The sequence below is a fragment of the Ips typographus genome, linkage group LG2 (assembly GCF_016097725.1).
Source record: "Ips typographus isolate SLU linkage group LG2, UJ_Ityp_2.0, whole genome shotgun sequence".
Lineage (NCBI taxonomy): Eukaryota > Metazoa > Arthropoda > Insecta > Coleoptera > Curculionidae > Ips > Ips typographus.
Window position 1 is genome coordinate 1170760 of NC_138423.1, and position 17419 is coordinate 1188178.

Below are 17419 nucleotides of genomic sequence, written 5' to 3' on the forward strand. Positions count from 1 at the left end.
CCTTCTGGGTTTCAATGTCGCCATAGCGAGTAGATAAGTAATAAAACAAATATATAATTCTACACAAATTTTATTTTTTCAATATCATAAACAGGTCCGCAGCTGCCATCAATGTTATCACAAAATAGTGGGCAAGGGTTTGTTTGGACTTTACATATTTTTTAGAGACTTATAACCCTGAATAAAACGGTACACCATGGCAGACACAGGTCTATTATTATCTTCATATAATATTTTTATTACTTTCTTTTAACAAAAACCATTTTGTTGATAATAATTTTGATAAAATGCCCCTAAAGTGAATTACCACTAAAATACGTTTTATATTATTGTTACATAAAATTTTTCATTTCAAGCTAGAACATCAAAATGTAAAATTTAGAATGCACAAAGATGATGTACAAAAAAAATTGTTAGAAAAATCAAATCTAATTGTTAAAGCCCATTTTACCATTATCACAATTATTTTTTAACTGTTTTTCATAAGCTATTTGAATTTCAAGTAAAGAATAGATATATTTTTTCCAAATCTGTCAAAATTAACTGAAAAAGTTCAGGCAACAAATGCTCAAAAAAAAAGGTATAGAGGAATTTGCTTGGAACACAGTTTTTGATTTCGTAGAAGGTGAACATATCAAAGATCTGTTCGTAGAGGCAATTTGAAATTGGTTTTCAACTGAAAATCGGAAATTTGGTTGGATGCTCACGTGACATTGACATTTTAAGGATAATGGCCAATAGCTGGACATATTCCTCTGATTATTAGTTGGAGATTCGTTCTGCAAACAGACCTCAAAAGTCATTTTTCGTTTTCATTCAGTCAAGTTTTTCGATATCTTTTATAGTTTTCGGGATATTCGCTATTATATGTCTGCAATTTTGAAAAAAAAAATGTTTTACATGTTTGCTCATTACTTAACTATGCGTCTGGCCCTAAACTATAATCCTTTTGAAAATCAAGGGAAGTCTGAAATGCAATGAAACACAATTTCTGTCAGTATTTTCGAAATCTGGGGGTTAGAGCCCTGAAATTTGCTGTGTAAATTGACCATAAAACCCAGGGACATTTTTTCCATAAAAAACTTTTATTCAACTCAAACTATGATAAATAATTTTGAAAATGAAAGAAAGTCAGAAATGCAATATCAGAAACACCATTTCAGTCAGTATTTTCGAAATCTAGAAATTACGGCACTGGAATTTGCTGTGTAACCAGTAAATTAACCTTAAAATCCAGAGACGTACTGAATTTCTTCCTTTTACTACTGTAACTGTGATCATTACCATAAAAAATGTAAAATGCAATGAAACACAATTTCTGTTAGTATTTTCGAAATCTGGGGGGATACGGCGTTGAAATTTCTGTGATGCCAGTAAATTGACCATAAAATCCAAGGATGTATAGCATTATTTCCATAAACAACTCTTATTTAACTCAAACTGTGATAAATCCAAGAATAAATTTACCTTTTGAAAATGAAGGAAAGTCGGAAATGCATTGAAACGCCATTTCAGTCAGTATTATCGAAACCTGGGGGTCACTACCGACACGACCACTCTATACAAAATGAAAACTGAATAAGTTTTTCGGTATCTTGTATAGTTTTCAAAATATCCGCTCTAGAAAGTCGTCAGGCTTACAGGCATTCAAGAGCCGATATCTCAAAAACTATAAAATCAAACATTGTGTTTCAACCATTTTCCTCTATATACCTTCGAAAAAATTCCTAAACTAATATTTTAGGTCTTCCAGTTTTTTGAATATTAAAATTGTCAATTTTACTCGACGTTTTCTCAATAACTGTGCATTCATTCAACAAATTGTACAGTCATGAGTAATATTAAAATGTGCCTACATTAGGCTTACACAAAAATCCCAAATTTCAATCAATCATTTCAACAAATTAACCTGTAAGCTTCCCAGGGAGTTCAAATGCAGGACCCTGTATATATTGAGCTAAAACTCGGGCTGAAAACTATGTTTTAAAAAAAGTATCTAAACTGTTGATTATGACAAATAATATTGAAAGAAAAGTGATTTTTGACATGTGCATACTAAATTTTAAATATTACTTTATGACAAAAAAGTATAAGGAAACTCCATAGCATTACTAATAAAGTATAATAAGGACAGTAGAATTATAAATAAAACTTTAATCCAGTTCAGTTGTCTGCAAGAAAACTAACCAATCAAACATGTAAATAACATATGAGTACAGCTTCTGACATTAAAATAATTCTAGTGGGGTCGTTGTTGAAAAATGAAAAAAAAACACTATTTTAATATTTAGTATGTAAAAAAATCACATATTACATACAATATTAAACACTTGTGCCATAGCCCAGAATTCTAAGACCTATAGCAACTAGTTAAAAAAACTTCTATTTTTACGTAGCAAAGAAATATCAGACTAAAATTAATACAATTTAACAAATCCATCGATTAAAACGTCGAAACAATGTATGTAAACCATTTGGTTTAAAAGAGAAACATCTATAATGATTATACATTGGGTAGAAACAAACTTAAAAGTTATTGGCCCGATAATAGAAACGGAAGAGTAAGGTAAAGTTATCGAGCCACGCCTATTCTAAGTAGAACAAAAATAAACATTTACAAAACATAATATACGCCTATATCATTTTGAATTTTAAGTGTAACACTAAAAGGTAGTTGCAACCAATAAACCATTTTATAAAAAGATAACAGAGTATATAGCGATATAGGCGAGAGATTACGGTAACAAAAGTGCAACTACCTTATAAATAAAGGGTGTTTCCTAAACAAAAACCAGTCACAAGCGGTTTTTGTTTCATTCACATTTTCGTCTCATCCTAAATGGAACACCCTATAAATAATCACTCTGTATAAACAAAATAGTAAGATAATAATTTCTGATCCTTTAAGTGGGTTGAGATTTTTGGGAATTTTATCTTACTATTATGTTTGTATACCATAACAGTAGCTTGTGTTAAAAAATTTGGTCAAAGTTGAGAGATTATAAAGAAATTACAACATATGACAGTTTATTTGGAATGTAGTAGCTTCATTTGTTTGGTATTAGCCGTAGAAGAACACTTGATGAATATACTTCACGAAAATAAAAAATATTATGATCCAAAAATTGTTGATTTCAAACATGACCATTCAGTACAGCGTTCTCATTTCATTGGTCTGCAATTAACGCTCGCCTTGATGCCATTGACACTTGACAGAACCCAACTGTAACCAGATTATGATATTTTGCCATAATTGGAACCTAATAATAATGCAAAACAAAAAGATGTACAAGAGCATTTTAATTATCAGATAATGAAAATTAGTTTTTATCATAATGATAATAGATACGGATATCAAAAAAATGCAATGTATTTGTGTGATACTTATTTAAAATTATAGACAATTTAAATTATTTGGTAAATTGACATTCATCTTTAATGACGTTTTTGACATTGCTGAATACTAGGCATCACAGTTTGAGTCTACATGTCACTGTCATAAACCGTCTCCAAGTCTAATTCTTGTTGATTCAATGACTCTAGACAATTGGTGTCCGCTCTGTGACGTATTTTGACAGTTTTGCGCACACCAGGTTGCGTAATGCCTAGGTAGGCGATGTGAAGCTTTATTTGTGTAAACAACTATAGACAAAGTCTGTAAATATTGAAACTGCGTTTTTGAAAATAGTGTTAAGTGTGAAAATCTCATTTTACATTACTACAGTTTGAAGCTGATGGTTATTTAAGGTACTCCTTCCCAAGGAAAAGAATAATTATTAAAAAAATCAACATAAAATTAGAAATAGTTGCTAATTTGAGGAATTACATTGGAAGTTGTGTTTAAAGCTCCATGGAGCCTAATTGGACAGTTAGGACGTTAAGGAAGTCTTTAATACGTTGATTGCGTCACGTGACAGACCTCATAACTGTCAAAATCCACTCAACAGTAACCTGAAAGTATAAAATGCCAAATATAGATGTGTTTCTTTGAGGAATTGCACTGTAAGTTGTGTTTTCAGCTCCATAGTGCCAAATTAGTTATGGTTATGACGTTAGGAAACACTTTGATACTAACGTCACAATTGTCATATTTCGCTCCATAGAGCTATAAATACAATCTGCGCGATAACTCATCCAAGTGACCAAACTAAAATTTTAGAGTGGTAGTTTAGCGTCAGAACAGCGTGTTTTTTGACAGCTGTCAGGTGACGTAAAAACACATCACTGTCTGTTAGTGTCACAACGGTTTAATTTACCTCTATGGAGCTATAAATAAAACTTGTAATACAATTTATCAAATAAATACAACTAATCTGCGTATTCCAGTTGTATGATATTACTGTTATTAGCGCTGAATAAGGTTTGACAGTTGACAGCTGTCAGGTGACGTAAGAAACATATTAAAGGTTAAATTTGGTGCTATATTGAGGTGTAAATACAAGCTACAACTGTTTTGCATTTGATTTCACTGCTGAATGAGTTTACGCTCTGAAGTGGCACTAAGTGTCAAAATTTGACAGTCCTGACGTTAAAGAACTCTTTTATATTTGTTTTACGTCACGTGACAGCTATCAATCTAACTGTCAAAACCCGCTCACCGATAACGTGAAGCTATAAAACTACAGATAGTTGCTTATTTCAGGAATTAGACTGAAAGTTGCGTTTAAAGCACCATGGAGCCAAATTTGAGAGTTAGGACGTTAAGGAATACTTTAATGCTTTACTTGCGTCACGTGGCAGCTGTCATAACTGTCAAAACTATAGTTTCATATGTCACTGCTGAATATGAGTTTTAATAGTTATAAGTTATAAGTGTCACTGACTCACTTAACTATAAGTCTCATTAAGTGTCATAACTCTCAAATTTAACGTCTTAAACTGTCATTTAACGTCACAACCGTCAAATTTTCTATGTTTATTTCTATTGCTTCAAGTTTGAATGACACAACCATAAAGGGACTTTAGTTAACTAAGTCAATGCAGTAAATATGAAACTGCTATTTAGTAAAACAGTATGAAATTTCCATTTTTTAATATTTACTCCATTATGTAAATGGTGGCTACTAAGTCTCGGGCTGGTAGTGATGGGTAAATTACCGGTAAAGTAAATATTTTACATTACCAGGAAAATTTGACCAGTGAATTACAAATTTTGTCCGTGACTGTTTATTCAATCGGTGTTCCCAGCAGTTCAAACTTTGACACCCATTTTCTCCTGACTGTATTAGATTTTGTAGTGTTGTTTTATGTTATCAGATAGGAAGCTAAATGAGGATTTCAAAAATTTGCTTAAAATAGTCATTTTCTTACTCCAAGTGGGTTTTACAGGCGATTTTGTCCCTGACTTTTCTTTCAAATTGTGTCTATGGCATTTTATATTTTGACACCCCTTTTTTCCCTGACTTTACTTGATTTTGTAGTGATTTTTATGTCATTAGATAAAAAATTTACTGAGAATTAGAAAAATGTGCTTAAAAATATGATTCGGTCATTCCAAATGGGTTTTACAGGGAATTTAGTCCTTTAAACTGTTTTCAAAATTTAGATCACAATTTTACTAACTTAACAAACCAGTTTTTCCTGAACTACTCAAAAACGGTGACTGTTGACTGTTACACATTTTTTGAGATTAAAAAAATTAAATTTTTTACAATACGATTTAATGGATTTTTAAGTGGGGGTTTTCTACGTTTCCTTAATTTAAAGTTTGGCTTAACACTTGTATACGAAAATACTGTCACTTTACCTAAACAAATCTGAGATTTGTTTCTTTAATAATAGTCAGTTTCTTAGAATCTCTCAACTTTCGATAACACAAGCTACTTAAATACGACCCATTCACACACTTCTCATCTTATTGTCTCAAACAAACTACCGTTTTCAACTCGTTCCGAGTTTTACTACACATTCCCGATCTTACCTACTACAAACAAACAACATATTAACAGTAGTTATACAAATAGAAATACGGATTTGAGACCTGCATTGCAACGTTTGAGCGTTCTTTAACATATGTACGCTGTTTACAATGTGTCCGTTATTACATCACAGATAATTCATTTTTTTTAATTATTGAGACTGAGTGGATCTCAATACATCATATAAATTGAAACGCGCTTTTCGTCTTTCGATTCTTCTAATAGTTTTGTAAGTGTCATATTTTGGACAAAGACGTAAAAGCACTTTCAATATCACATTAACTTTTGCGTTAAACGATTTTTGGACTAGCTGAGACACACTGGCTAGGAATATATGACCAGTTTTAATTAATTATCACTGCTCCTTCAGGTACCGCTAAGATAGATCTTACAACTTTCTCACTATGATTTTATGTTGGCGTTTAATAGTTTTGCTATGAGGGCAAATATTACTAGTTCGGGTCTTTTGTTTGGTGGCGAGACTCGACGTAGTTTTATATCACAGTTAAAAATGCTTGTCAAGAGTGTCGTTTGTTGTGGATATGCAGGACTTAACACTCAGATCAAGTTATTGTCAACTCCCTCTTGAAATACTATTACAAGTTGGTTTAGAAAGATCTTTTTTTTCAAATGATCAACTAAATAATAGTCAGCCAGATACGTTTTTTTTTAGTTTTCACAGACAGATTTAATTATAACAAAATCATTTTCTAGGTTCTCTTTGTGATGATCATGCTATTTGGAATACACCTTGCTATTTCATAGGGTATCCCACATAGCAACTAAAGTATAAGTAGTCACATATTTAGTTCTTTTTGGGTTGGTTTTTTTCCTCATTTATATATTTTTAATATACAGGGTGGTCCAGTTTTAAGTGTCAATAATTCACCATTTGACAGCTAATCAAAAAATAAGTTGACTTACATTATGTCATTTTTTTGAAAAACGTTTCCTAAGGAAGATACAGTCCTCCAAATTTCAATTTAAAAAATCGTTTTCTAGTTTAAAACCGAACATCCAAGACTTGTAAAAGTCCAAATTTGTACTGAATAGTCTAAAAACTTTTTTACTACTAGGAATGGTCTTATGATTCGCTTTCTCAGACTGCCATCCTGGTTGAGTGTCTGAAACTGGCATTCAAGAACTAAAAAAAGTCCGGAAATCAAGACAAAGATTGTATTGTGCATGAAACTCATTTTTTACTACTAAAAATAGTATAAAAGTTGACTTTTAATGCTAGAACGGACCTTACTAGGACTAAAGAGAGTCCAAAAGTATATTTTCAAGACTTTAATTGGTGTATAACTGAATTTTCTGGACTGGACATCAAGTCTCGAAGTTAATTAAATTTTCGGACTATTTTATTACTAAAAATTAGTTCTCAAGACTATTATTGTAGCATTTGGTACCAAAATTTGTTACTTTTATTACTGAAGAAACTTGACTTTAACATTTTCAAGACTATGGTCAGTGGACACACTGGCTTTTAGGCCTGATAAGTCAAAAACTTTGTAAAGATAGTCTTGAAACTCGATTTGAGGCACTGAAAACAGCCTTAAAACACTAAAAACAGTCTAGTTTATTAAGAAATACCCGAATTTTTAGCACTGAGGTGTCTAGAAGTCGATTTAATAGTGACAAAGCTTGGAATGCTATTTTAAGTCTATGAAGAATGTAAAAATTGTTTTTTAAGTTTGCTATGTCAATAACTTGGTGAAGATAGTCTTGAAATTCGATTTTCCAAGCTGAAAGCAGTTTTGAAGCACTAAAAATAGTCCAGAATTCGAAGAAAATGAAAAGCAAAGTAAAAAGCACGAAATTTCGTTTTCAAGACAATTTTCATGAATCTAATGTCAATGTCCTGCATCTAAGACTTTTTTCAAGACTAAAATATTGAAATTTGTCTTAAAATTATGAAAACTTACTTCAAATGCAAATTTTAAGCTTCTGATATCACTTTTCATTAGTTCAGTCACATTTTGGGGTTCAAGTCAATTTTTAAGGTTTAAATGTATGAATTTGTTGTAACAAATTCTTGAAAAAGTAGTTTTTATGTCTACAAGTCAATTTTCAGTATTAAAGTCTCTCGATTTGCATGAAAACAGGTTACAAACAGGTTTTTAAGCTTCTGAAATGATTATCTTTTCTAAGTCAATTTTCAAAACTAGAGAAGTCTCAGTTTATCTGGAAACTATGAAAACTGGCTACAATAATACTTTTTAAACTTCTTAAGTGAATTTTCCGTTTCCAAGACAATTTTTAAGTTGGGTTGGGTTAGTTTTGGGTCTTTGACCGTAATAACGTGTAATAAAGTGCTTGTTCCAAATTTGATCAATATTGCTCCAACGGTCTGACAGTTATGACAAAAAAAAACGATTTTTTAAACAGAAATTTGAAGGACTGTATTTTCTTTAGGAAGCACTTTTCAGGAAAATGACATAATGAATGTCAACTTATTTTTTAATTGGCTATGGATTGGTGAATTATTGACATTTAAAACTGGACCACCCTGTAGTTATTGTTAGGTGAGTAATTTTTCTTGAATGTGATATTTAAGTGTAAATCTTTTTTATTTGCTTCAAATTTCACTATTTGTTTAGTTTTTTGTAGAAGCTCTAGCAGTTCGTTTTGTGTAAAAGAAACTAAAATTGGTATTGAACAATTTACAGAGTTTTTATAATTTTATGCTTTTATAGGCGCTATTTTGTATGTTCTTTGTTATTTACTTGAGTTATTTATATTGTTTTTTTATATGTAGCTATTATGCTAAATAAATCCCTCTTACTTACTTAAAAAATAATAGACCTTGGCAAAGTTGAAAAAAAAAACATAGTGGAACACCTTGTATATTTTCTGACGAGTTGATAGATCTTTTTCTTTTGATTCCAAAAATATATAACAAATTAGAATTTCGGTTTTTTCAGCCGTTTTCGAACAGTCACAGTTGCCATGAATAGTAAGGGACCAAACGTCACGATGACGTAATTTGACAGTTGATTTGCGATTGAAAAATTTGCTTTGCTCAATGGATGAAGCATCAACTGGAATACCAATGAAGTTTAGTCTGTTTGGTCGCATTGGTTTTCACGCTCCATGGAGAGAGACAAATTTCACGTGACGATGACGTAATTTAACAAAGCACTATATTGAGCAACTGTCAAAGTACGTCATTGTGACATCACATTCGATCCATGGTGTTGGAATTAAAGAAATGTTGATTGTAATTCCGAGTAATCCATTAACGCCATCTACCGTTGATGTAAAAAATGTAAAACGTTTTTGTACGTTCATGTATTTTGCGTAACGTTTTTCAATATAATTTCTGTGATTTTCTGTATTCCAAGTTTTCTCTTGTTAATATTCATAACTTATAATAACTGGACTACGTGTTAGTTCTTTTTCTGTTAAACAAACAATTACTAAACAGCCTTTCATTATTCATGACAAAACTGTGATTTTAAAAAACAATTTTTTGATTCACACACGATTTTGAATCACAATCTTAAATGCGAATAATTCAAAAACGGCTAAACCAAATGTCAATGAAATGTTTTAGTAGGTTTGGTTTCACGGTTAAAGAATTCTATTCAGTTTCAGGGTAGTTTTCAAAGTGTGCTGTGTTTGCTTAGGATTTTTAGGCTAAAATTGAGTATTATGTGTGGTTTCAAACTATTTGTGAAGTTTCAGGCTGATTTTGGTCACATTTGGCTGTAATTTGAAATGTTTTTGAGATTTTCGGCTAATTTAGCAAGGTTTAAGTTGATTTCGGCCTGCTCGGTTGCTTTAAACGTAGAAGCTTCAGTACAATTACACAGCTTTTAAGGCTAATTTTAAAACATTTTGTCTTTAATTTAGAGCGTTTTAGGCGGTTTGGCTGTTTTAAGATCGCTTTGAAATTTCCACTTAATTAAAAAAGTTTCTAGGCTAATTTACTAAATTCCAGTCATTTAGAGCGATTATCTTAAGGTACTTTTTCAAGCTTTTAGGCTAGTTTCCGGGTATAGAGTATTTTTGTTTAATATATTTTGATTATTTTAGAAGTGCCATGGCTCTCTAAATTATATTGCAAACCTTCTAAAATTTGCTAGAGGCTTCTCCAAGAGTCTTAAACCTGCCAGGAATTGTTTTAAATTGTCAAATGCCTCTAGAAACATTTTAGAAGTGAAAGAACTATTCCAATAATATTACAAGCCTTCTAAAGATTGCCAGAAGCTTCTCCAAGTGTCTTAAACCTTCCAAGAACTGTTTTAAATTGTCAAATGCCTCCAGAATCATTTTAGAAGTGCCAGAGCTCTCTAAATTATATTGCAAACCTTCTAAAGATTGCTAAAGGCTTCTCCAAGAATCTTAAACCTGCCAGGAATTGTTTTAAATTGTCAAATGCCTCCAGAATCATTTTAGAAGTGCCAGAGCTCTCTAAATTATATTGCAAACCTTCTAAAGATTGCTAAAGGCTTCTCCAAGAATCTTAAACCTGCCAGGAATTGTTTTAAATTGTCAAATGCCTCCAGAATCATTTTAGAAGTGCCAGAGCTCTCTAAATTATATTGCAAACCTTCTAAAGATTGCTAAAGGCTTCTCCAAGAGTCTTAAACCTTCCGAGAATTGTTTTAAATTGTCAAATGCCTCTAGAATTATTTTATAAGTGCCATGGCTCTTTAAATAATATTGCAAACCTTCTAAATTGAGATTAATTAATAATTTTAATCTTATTCAGAGCTTGCAACCTTAGCAATATCATCCGTAATAGCAGTTATTTGTCAAACATGACAGTAAATACAAAACCAATCATCAAAAATCTATAAATTGGAATTTAAAATTTGTAACATAAATCTGTTAATTCTAAGTAATTTTATCATTTGTAACTGTCAATTTAGCATCATTAGTTTTATCATTTCAAATACCAAATTAAGTTTCAAAACCAATTTTGTCAAACTTGGCTGCCAGAACTATTCATTTCACAATGACCTGATAGTACCTGAACATAGGCTACATACTTATTTTTCATGACCAAGAAATATATAAATACGTAGGGGTATCAAAGTCTTTTTGAAATGAAACTCAATAATATTCATGCAATAAACTACCTCAAACAAAAGTCCCAAAATATAAGACCGAAAATGTCATAAAAATCGGCAAAATGTAGGTAGTCATAATGTAAATATTGTTTTTCCACTATTAAACATTAGTAACTTGAGAAATTAGTTTTCTCTACCTTAATGGTCATTGTTGACCTAAATCCCTCCTTGATTTGCTCTTCAGGATTTAATCTTAACATACGGTCAATAAAACGTCTGTCTAAACCTTGGTTAGTAATATATTATTTATACTGGGTGTTTCATAATATATGCGTTCAGGATATTTTGTCACTCTTTTCGTTAAAAACTTTCAGTAAGTTAGCGTCTAAATAGAGTTGGGACACTCCGTATTATGAAATACTCTGTATAATGCATTTTTGTTTCAGGTCAGTTAAATATTCCTTAGTCGTTACTGAGCAGATATCCTTGATTATTTAATTTATACAAACTAGAGTTTTTTTTGTTTTGTGTAAGTTCTGTAAAAAAACCTTTAAAAAGCTCCAGTATCAAAACTCATTTACGGTCATGTTATATGACAATAGGTGGGGTTTGGGAGCAATCAGTTGCGCAGATCATTAAGGTAAAACGTTTCTACATCATTAAATGAACAGTTCTGAGCTTTGCATTTCACACACACAAACACATGTCCACACTTGTCATCAAAACAGTGCATTATCACAAATCCGACTCACTCAATCAAAGTTACACTCTAGTAAACCTGTCAGTGAGCTGTCAATAACTTGATGTTCCTGTTAGTTTAGTGCGTAGCAAACGACGCTTAAAAACAACAAATATTCGCCCTCTTAATACTTAGAAACATTAAACTTGGAATGACTATTATTATACAGTAAGTGTCGTGTTAAAAAAAACCATTCAGGTATTTATTGGTCGTGCGATTTAAACCCTTAAATAGGAACACATTATTACTATTTATAGTACATAAATGTTTTGTGTCTTTTAATCTGATAATACGTTCGGACACAAATAATGAAAGAGATGACTGAACCCACTTGAGCCAATGTCGTTTTGTCAAATTCAGTTTTACGAACATTTCAGCTTCAAGTTGGTTTCGGTTGTATTAAGTGGCTGGCTTTTTATATTCTCATTACGATTATAGTTTGATTATTTTATTTGCGTTACTTAGTTGATTCTCATCTCATGTTTTTCAAAGCATGCAATTTTTAATAATTGCCCTTACCAGCGACCTAAACGACCCTGTTTGTTATTTGGTTAAAAAAGAAATGCGAAAATTACAAACGTATTAGTGTGTATAGGACCCTGTACAATACAGAAAGCTTGCAAAATAACAAACTCAAGCTTCTGCTTTTTGTTAAAACGCTCACTTGACGATCACGTAATAAAATAGTAGGAACTAATATCTTGATTGCCTTTAAAAGAGTTCTTCTCAGTTTTCAAAGTACGCACCCATAATTACAGGGTGCAGGTCAAATATCACTGAAAAATGGAGTAACATTTTTTACTCTTAATGATCACCTTCAGAAACAAAATATATTAAGTAGAGTGGTCCCGAAGACGAATTGACGGTTAAACTGATTTTTAAATAAATATTTAAAAAAAAACTATAATTAATTACCACCTTTGATAAATTGGTATTGACTGATTAAATATTTATTACTTAATTGGTTTTGACTCTCTGCAACATGCTGTGCAATGACGTAATGCGCTCGTGTGGGCGGATAGGACCAGAATTGGTAGTGATTCCATCGACCAGGGTAACAGAGCTCTAGAAGCTATTCAGTTCCGGATGGAGGAAAATAGGCTTCAGATTGCGCCCGAGAAAACAACCCCAGTTGTGTTGTTGTGCGCAGGAAAAACATAAAATTCCTACTAAATGACGACCTATTGCGTCTAAGCGCAGAGTTTTGGCTGCCGCACTTCAGTCAGCTCTGACTTAAGCGGCTCCGATCTGGGCAAGCGCACTACAGTTTAAGAGATGCGAAAACAAGCTGAAAATGCATCAGAGAGCAATCGCGCTAAGATGCTGCTTGGGATACAGCACGGTGTCGGCGGCTGTAGTGCTGACTGGAATGGTGCCTATCCACCTACTCATACAAGAGAGAACTAGGGTCAGAAAACGCCTCAGGGAAGTTCCTGGGACTAACGCAAAGAGAGTTATAAAAGAGGAAAGGTCGGCTACGCTGGAGACGTGGCAACAGGAATGGTCTCACCCAAACTGCACCTGCGGAGAGGGTATATATGATGCTGAGCACACTTTGTTTACCTGTCCCAAGTTTCAAAACCGTCGATTCCACCTAGAGAGTCTCCTAGGCGAAAAATTTGACAAAAACAACTTTGTAGAGCTGATGTTGAGAAGCAGATTGAACTGGACGCAAGTGCAGTATTATGTACCGGAAATTTTATCCCAAAAAGAAAAAGAAGAGAGGAATAACGAAATGCTGTTACAACACGGACCACAGCCAGCGATAGTGAAAACTACACCTTACTTGTACATTTTGTAAATACTCGTACTCGTAATTGTACGTTGTGACAATAAATGGGATAAGACTTGGCGATGCGCCTGCGTTATGAGCACTATTATGGTCAGTTCCGCGCAGGTGCATCATTCCATAGATCACCTGGAAATTTAAAAAAAAGGTTAACACACAGTGGGGTTAGGTTAGGTTAACACACTATGAAAAAAATTGAAGAGATTGGAATGGTTACTGATATTGGAAGGTCTGTGCATCATCGCAACGTTCGTTCAGCTGAAAATATCGCTGTTGTTGCCCAAAGTGTGGAGGAAGACCCAAATTCGTCGATTTCCCGACGTGCTCATCGTTTGGGCTTGTGTTATGGCTCATTGTGGTAAATTTTGAAATTGGATTTGAATCTCCAAAAAAATAGCCCAAACCAAACACACTCAATAAGCCTCAAGACCATGGACAAAGCAGAACATACGCAAATTGGGTGATTGAACAACACGCCGTTGATAATGATTTTTTGAATCCAATTTTTCTTCAGCGATGAGGCTCATTTTTCACCCGGTGGTTTCGTGAATAAACAAAACTGTCGTATATGAGGCTCTCAAAATCCTCAGGTGATCGCAGAAAGTCCTTTGCATCCCGAAAAAGTTGTATTATTATGGTGGTGTTATGGTTCATATTTTTACGATTAAAGAAAAGCCAATTCAGTCAATTCTGAGCGCTAGGGACCCATGGGAAAAAAGTCACACAACACTGGCCGTTAGAACCATATTGTAAGATAAATTTCCAGAACATATAATGCGATTTAACACATTTGGATTACTTTTTGTGGGGCTATCCACAAAAGATCGTGTTTACCCCAACAATCCTCAAACCCTTGAGCAACTGAAAACCAATATCCGTGAAGTTCTGACCGAGGTATTACCGGAAATGTGCCCAAAAGTCATATAAAATTACCGCAAAAGGACTGAGGCCTGTATGAGTTCCGTGGAAATTGTTTTTCACACATAAAGGATTAATCTTTATATAGAATTAACATTTTTGTCTCCATCTGAATATTTTGTGGGTTTTTTTTTAACTTTACCATCCCAAGCGTAAAACGGATAACCCTGTACATAAACTGTTAACACGAGCACTTGAACAATATTGCAGATTCAATATTTAGCGTTAATAAAACTTGAGGATAGTTGCCGAAAAAAGTTAAATCTCAAATATAATACAATAGTAATTACCAGGTTCGAGAGAAATTGAAGCACTGATTGCAACACACTGTATAACCGGCAATAGAAAATCAATAATTTGATTAAAACATTCATACAGTAAATAAGACTTCTTTCTATCCAGAAAAAAGTAAACAACTAATCATAGCAACCGGAATTATCTGCGTCTTCCATAATTTTACACAGTTTTCACAAGTTTGCTTTATCAACAAAGATTTATTGATTTCATGTTCGGTTAAATTAGAGTGTGTTACTTAAAAAAAATCAAACAAACACACAAGTTTGTTTAGGTTAATTGTAGTAAAATTCTTAAAAGGCAATCAAGTAAAAGTCCTCAAAACACAACGTTAAACAAAAAATTAAATATACATGTCTTTTCTTGAAATTAGGTAATAAATTCATATACTTAAACTTGTTTGTTAAATACCTAAACGTGTTATTGCATCTTAGAAAGCTCCTCCATAGAACTAATGGAGGTATAGAAGAAATCCTTTCTTCTTATACACAGGTACGCGTAGTAGTTATCATACAACAGATCAGATAACAAATACTAATAATCTTTTTAAGTTTTATAATCGTTGCTTTGATCGTATTATTTAAGCATGATCACAGATGATTTGGTTCTTCTCACTATATCTCGAGTTACTTTGACTCATCTTGTTGAGATTAACTTATAACCGAGTGTTGTTAATTGCAGCTTATTTCCAATAATCATATAATATATAATTGATAGTTTTAAATATTGGATGGCACTTCTTCAGTAATAAGTAGAAAGTGTTTTTTGTTTAAGTTCGTCCTGACATTGAATATAATAAATAGGACGTCGGGGAAGAAATTAAAAGGAACATTATAAACGTAAACTCTTGGCAAAAAACTCCAAATAGAAGCTGGTGTTGGTTCTATCTATATGTATAAGTTTTTTTTGGGACTTAATGTAGATCGGCTAATACGTACGGCAATAAAAATTCATCCGAATCGCCCGCGGTTGGATCCAGGATGACTGGATGTAACTGTTTTGTACCGATTGGGTTCCAGGCCTCTTTAAGGTTCTTTGACATTTCCTGAAAGTATTTAATTCTTCACATTCAAGTAGTCGAGATATAGTCCTTCTATTCGGACACCCAATACAGGGTGGCCAACTATGAATGCGGGGCACTGTATCTAAGAAACCAGAAATGATACATGTTTGAAGCAAAAATGTACAGTACCGCGCATTCTTAGTTGTACAGGGTGTCCCGATAAGCCGTGCATAACAAAAATTTGATTAAGTAATGTGGTCATATGGAATATATCTAAAATATTCTCGTGATCTCAGTCTAGTGACAACAACATACATTTTTAGAAGCATCTAAAATACATTTTTAGATGCTTCTGATGCTTGTTTCCTTCGCCAATTGTCAAGAAAACTAAAATTACCTTCTGCACTTTCTGTGCTCCTGATAGAAAATTCAATTCTTGACAATTTTTGCAGAAAATTGAATTTTGACTAAAAAGAGCAAAAATGACAGGAAATATACATTTTTAGCTGACCCTAATACTTGGTTCCTTCGCCAATTGTCAAGAAAACTTAAATTACCTTCTGCACTCTCTGTGCTTCTGATAGAAAATTCAATTCTTGACAATTTTGGCAAAAAATCGAATTTTGACTCAGGAGAGCTCTTCTCGATTCTGTTGATGCTTAATCTAAACAGTTTTTTATTTATATTTTTTTAATCGGTTTTTCTATAAATGTTGTCGTTTTCCAGTTATTGAATATTGAACATTGGAATTTTCACCTTCTGGAAGGCTATAGCACATGAGGGTTGAAGATACAGCAAAACGGTTTACATGTTCCTATCTTACTTTTTTGAGATCTACCTTTAACCTTTCGATAGTATTTTCAAAATTCCCTCGCTACGCTCGTTTGTGCAACTTCAGTCAGCGTGCGGGAAAGTAGCACTTTCCGCACTTACTAGGAAAATAATTATATAAATTGTCACTGACAGGCGTTGAAAAAAAAACGAAAAAACATAAGAAATTACTACCTTACTACTTTATTTCAAGAGACGGAGAAAAATGGTTTTAATTACATTTCTTACTAGTAAACGTAGCTTTCTTTTGTAACTATTTTCAAGTGCCATTGTATTTGAAATTTTGAAGATATGCAATTTTTTAAATTAAAGTTTTAGTACTTGCTCTGACGGAAATTTCGCGAAACTGAAGACATTTTATAGCGATTCTTTGGGCTCCTTTTTAGTGTTTTTTTTTCGAAGCCTTACGACTAACCTTTTAGTCAAAAAAAGCCAATAGTCAACATGTTTGAACAACAAGTATGGTGCAATTTTACATTACCGCCAACTAAAAGTCAAAGTGTACGTCATGGAAACCTAAGCGTAAACAAACATTACAGAACCAATTGTGCGTAAAATGAATTATTAATTAAGTAAATTAAAACTTACCTTAGAAAATCCCAACGATAACTGGTATCCGTTAAAAGCCACCTCACAAGATGGTATTTCCAAATTCTTCATTTTGCTGCCTTTCAAGCGAGCGATTGCGATCAAATTTTCGTGAGGATATTTGTATCCGTAGAGAACCAACTCCTCCAATTTGGTGCACAACCAGGACATGATCACGAACGGATCCGGACTCTGTTCGTTTTTCATCAGTTTCAAGTTGCTGGCCGCGTCGCCGATGCAATCGATCCACATTATGCTCCTCAAAGTATCCGAATAGTACATCGAGAGGGCGTGCAACATATCCATGTTTACCTGCAGAAA

The 17419-nt window shown here is 33.0% G+C and overlaps 1 protein-coding gene across 5 annotated transcripts in view; it reads right to left on the reverse strand.

Moving 5' to 3' along the window:
- Positions 1-52: 52 nt before the first annotated feature.
- LOC145725190 (F-box only protein 33) overlaps positions 53-17419 on the reverse strand; it is a 38737-nt gene continuing 21370 nt past the window's right edge. For 3 of the 5 annotated variants that reach the window (XM_081973833.1, XM_081973832.1, XM_081973831.1), the window contains exons 6-7: positions 17099-17410; positions 53-15721 (exon numbers count right to left, since the gene is read on the reverse strand). In XM_081973833.1, coding sequence (XP_081829959.1) covers positions 15590-15721; positions 17099-17410 — 444 coding nt within the window. In that variant the 3' untranslated portion in view covers positions 53-15589. Of the gene's footprint in view, positions 15722-16668; positions 17027-17098; positions 17411-17419 lie in introns of those variants that run through there. The other 2 variants (XR_014177190.1, XM_081973834.1) reach the window with 2 other exon arrangements.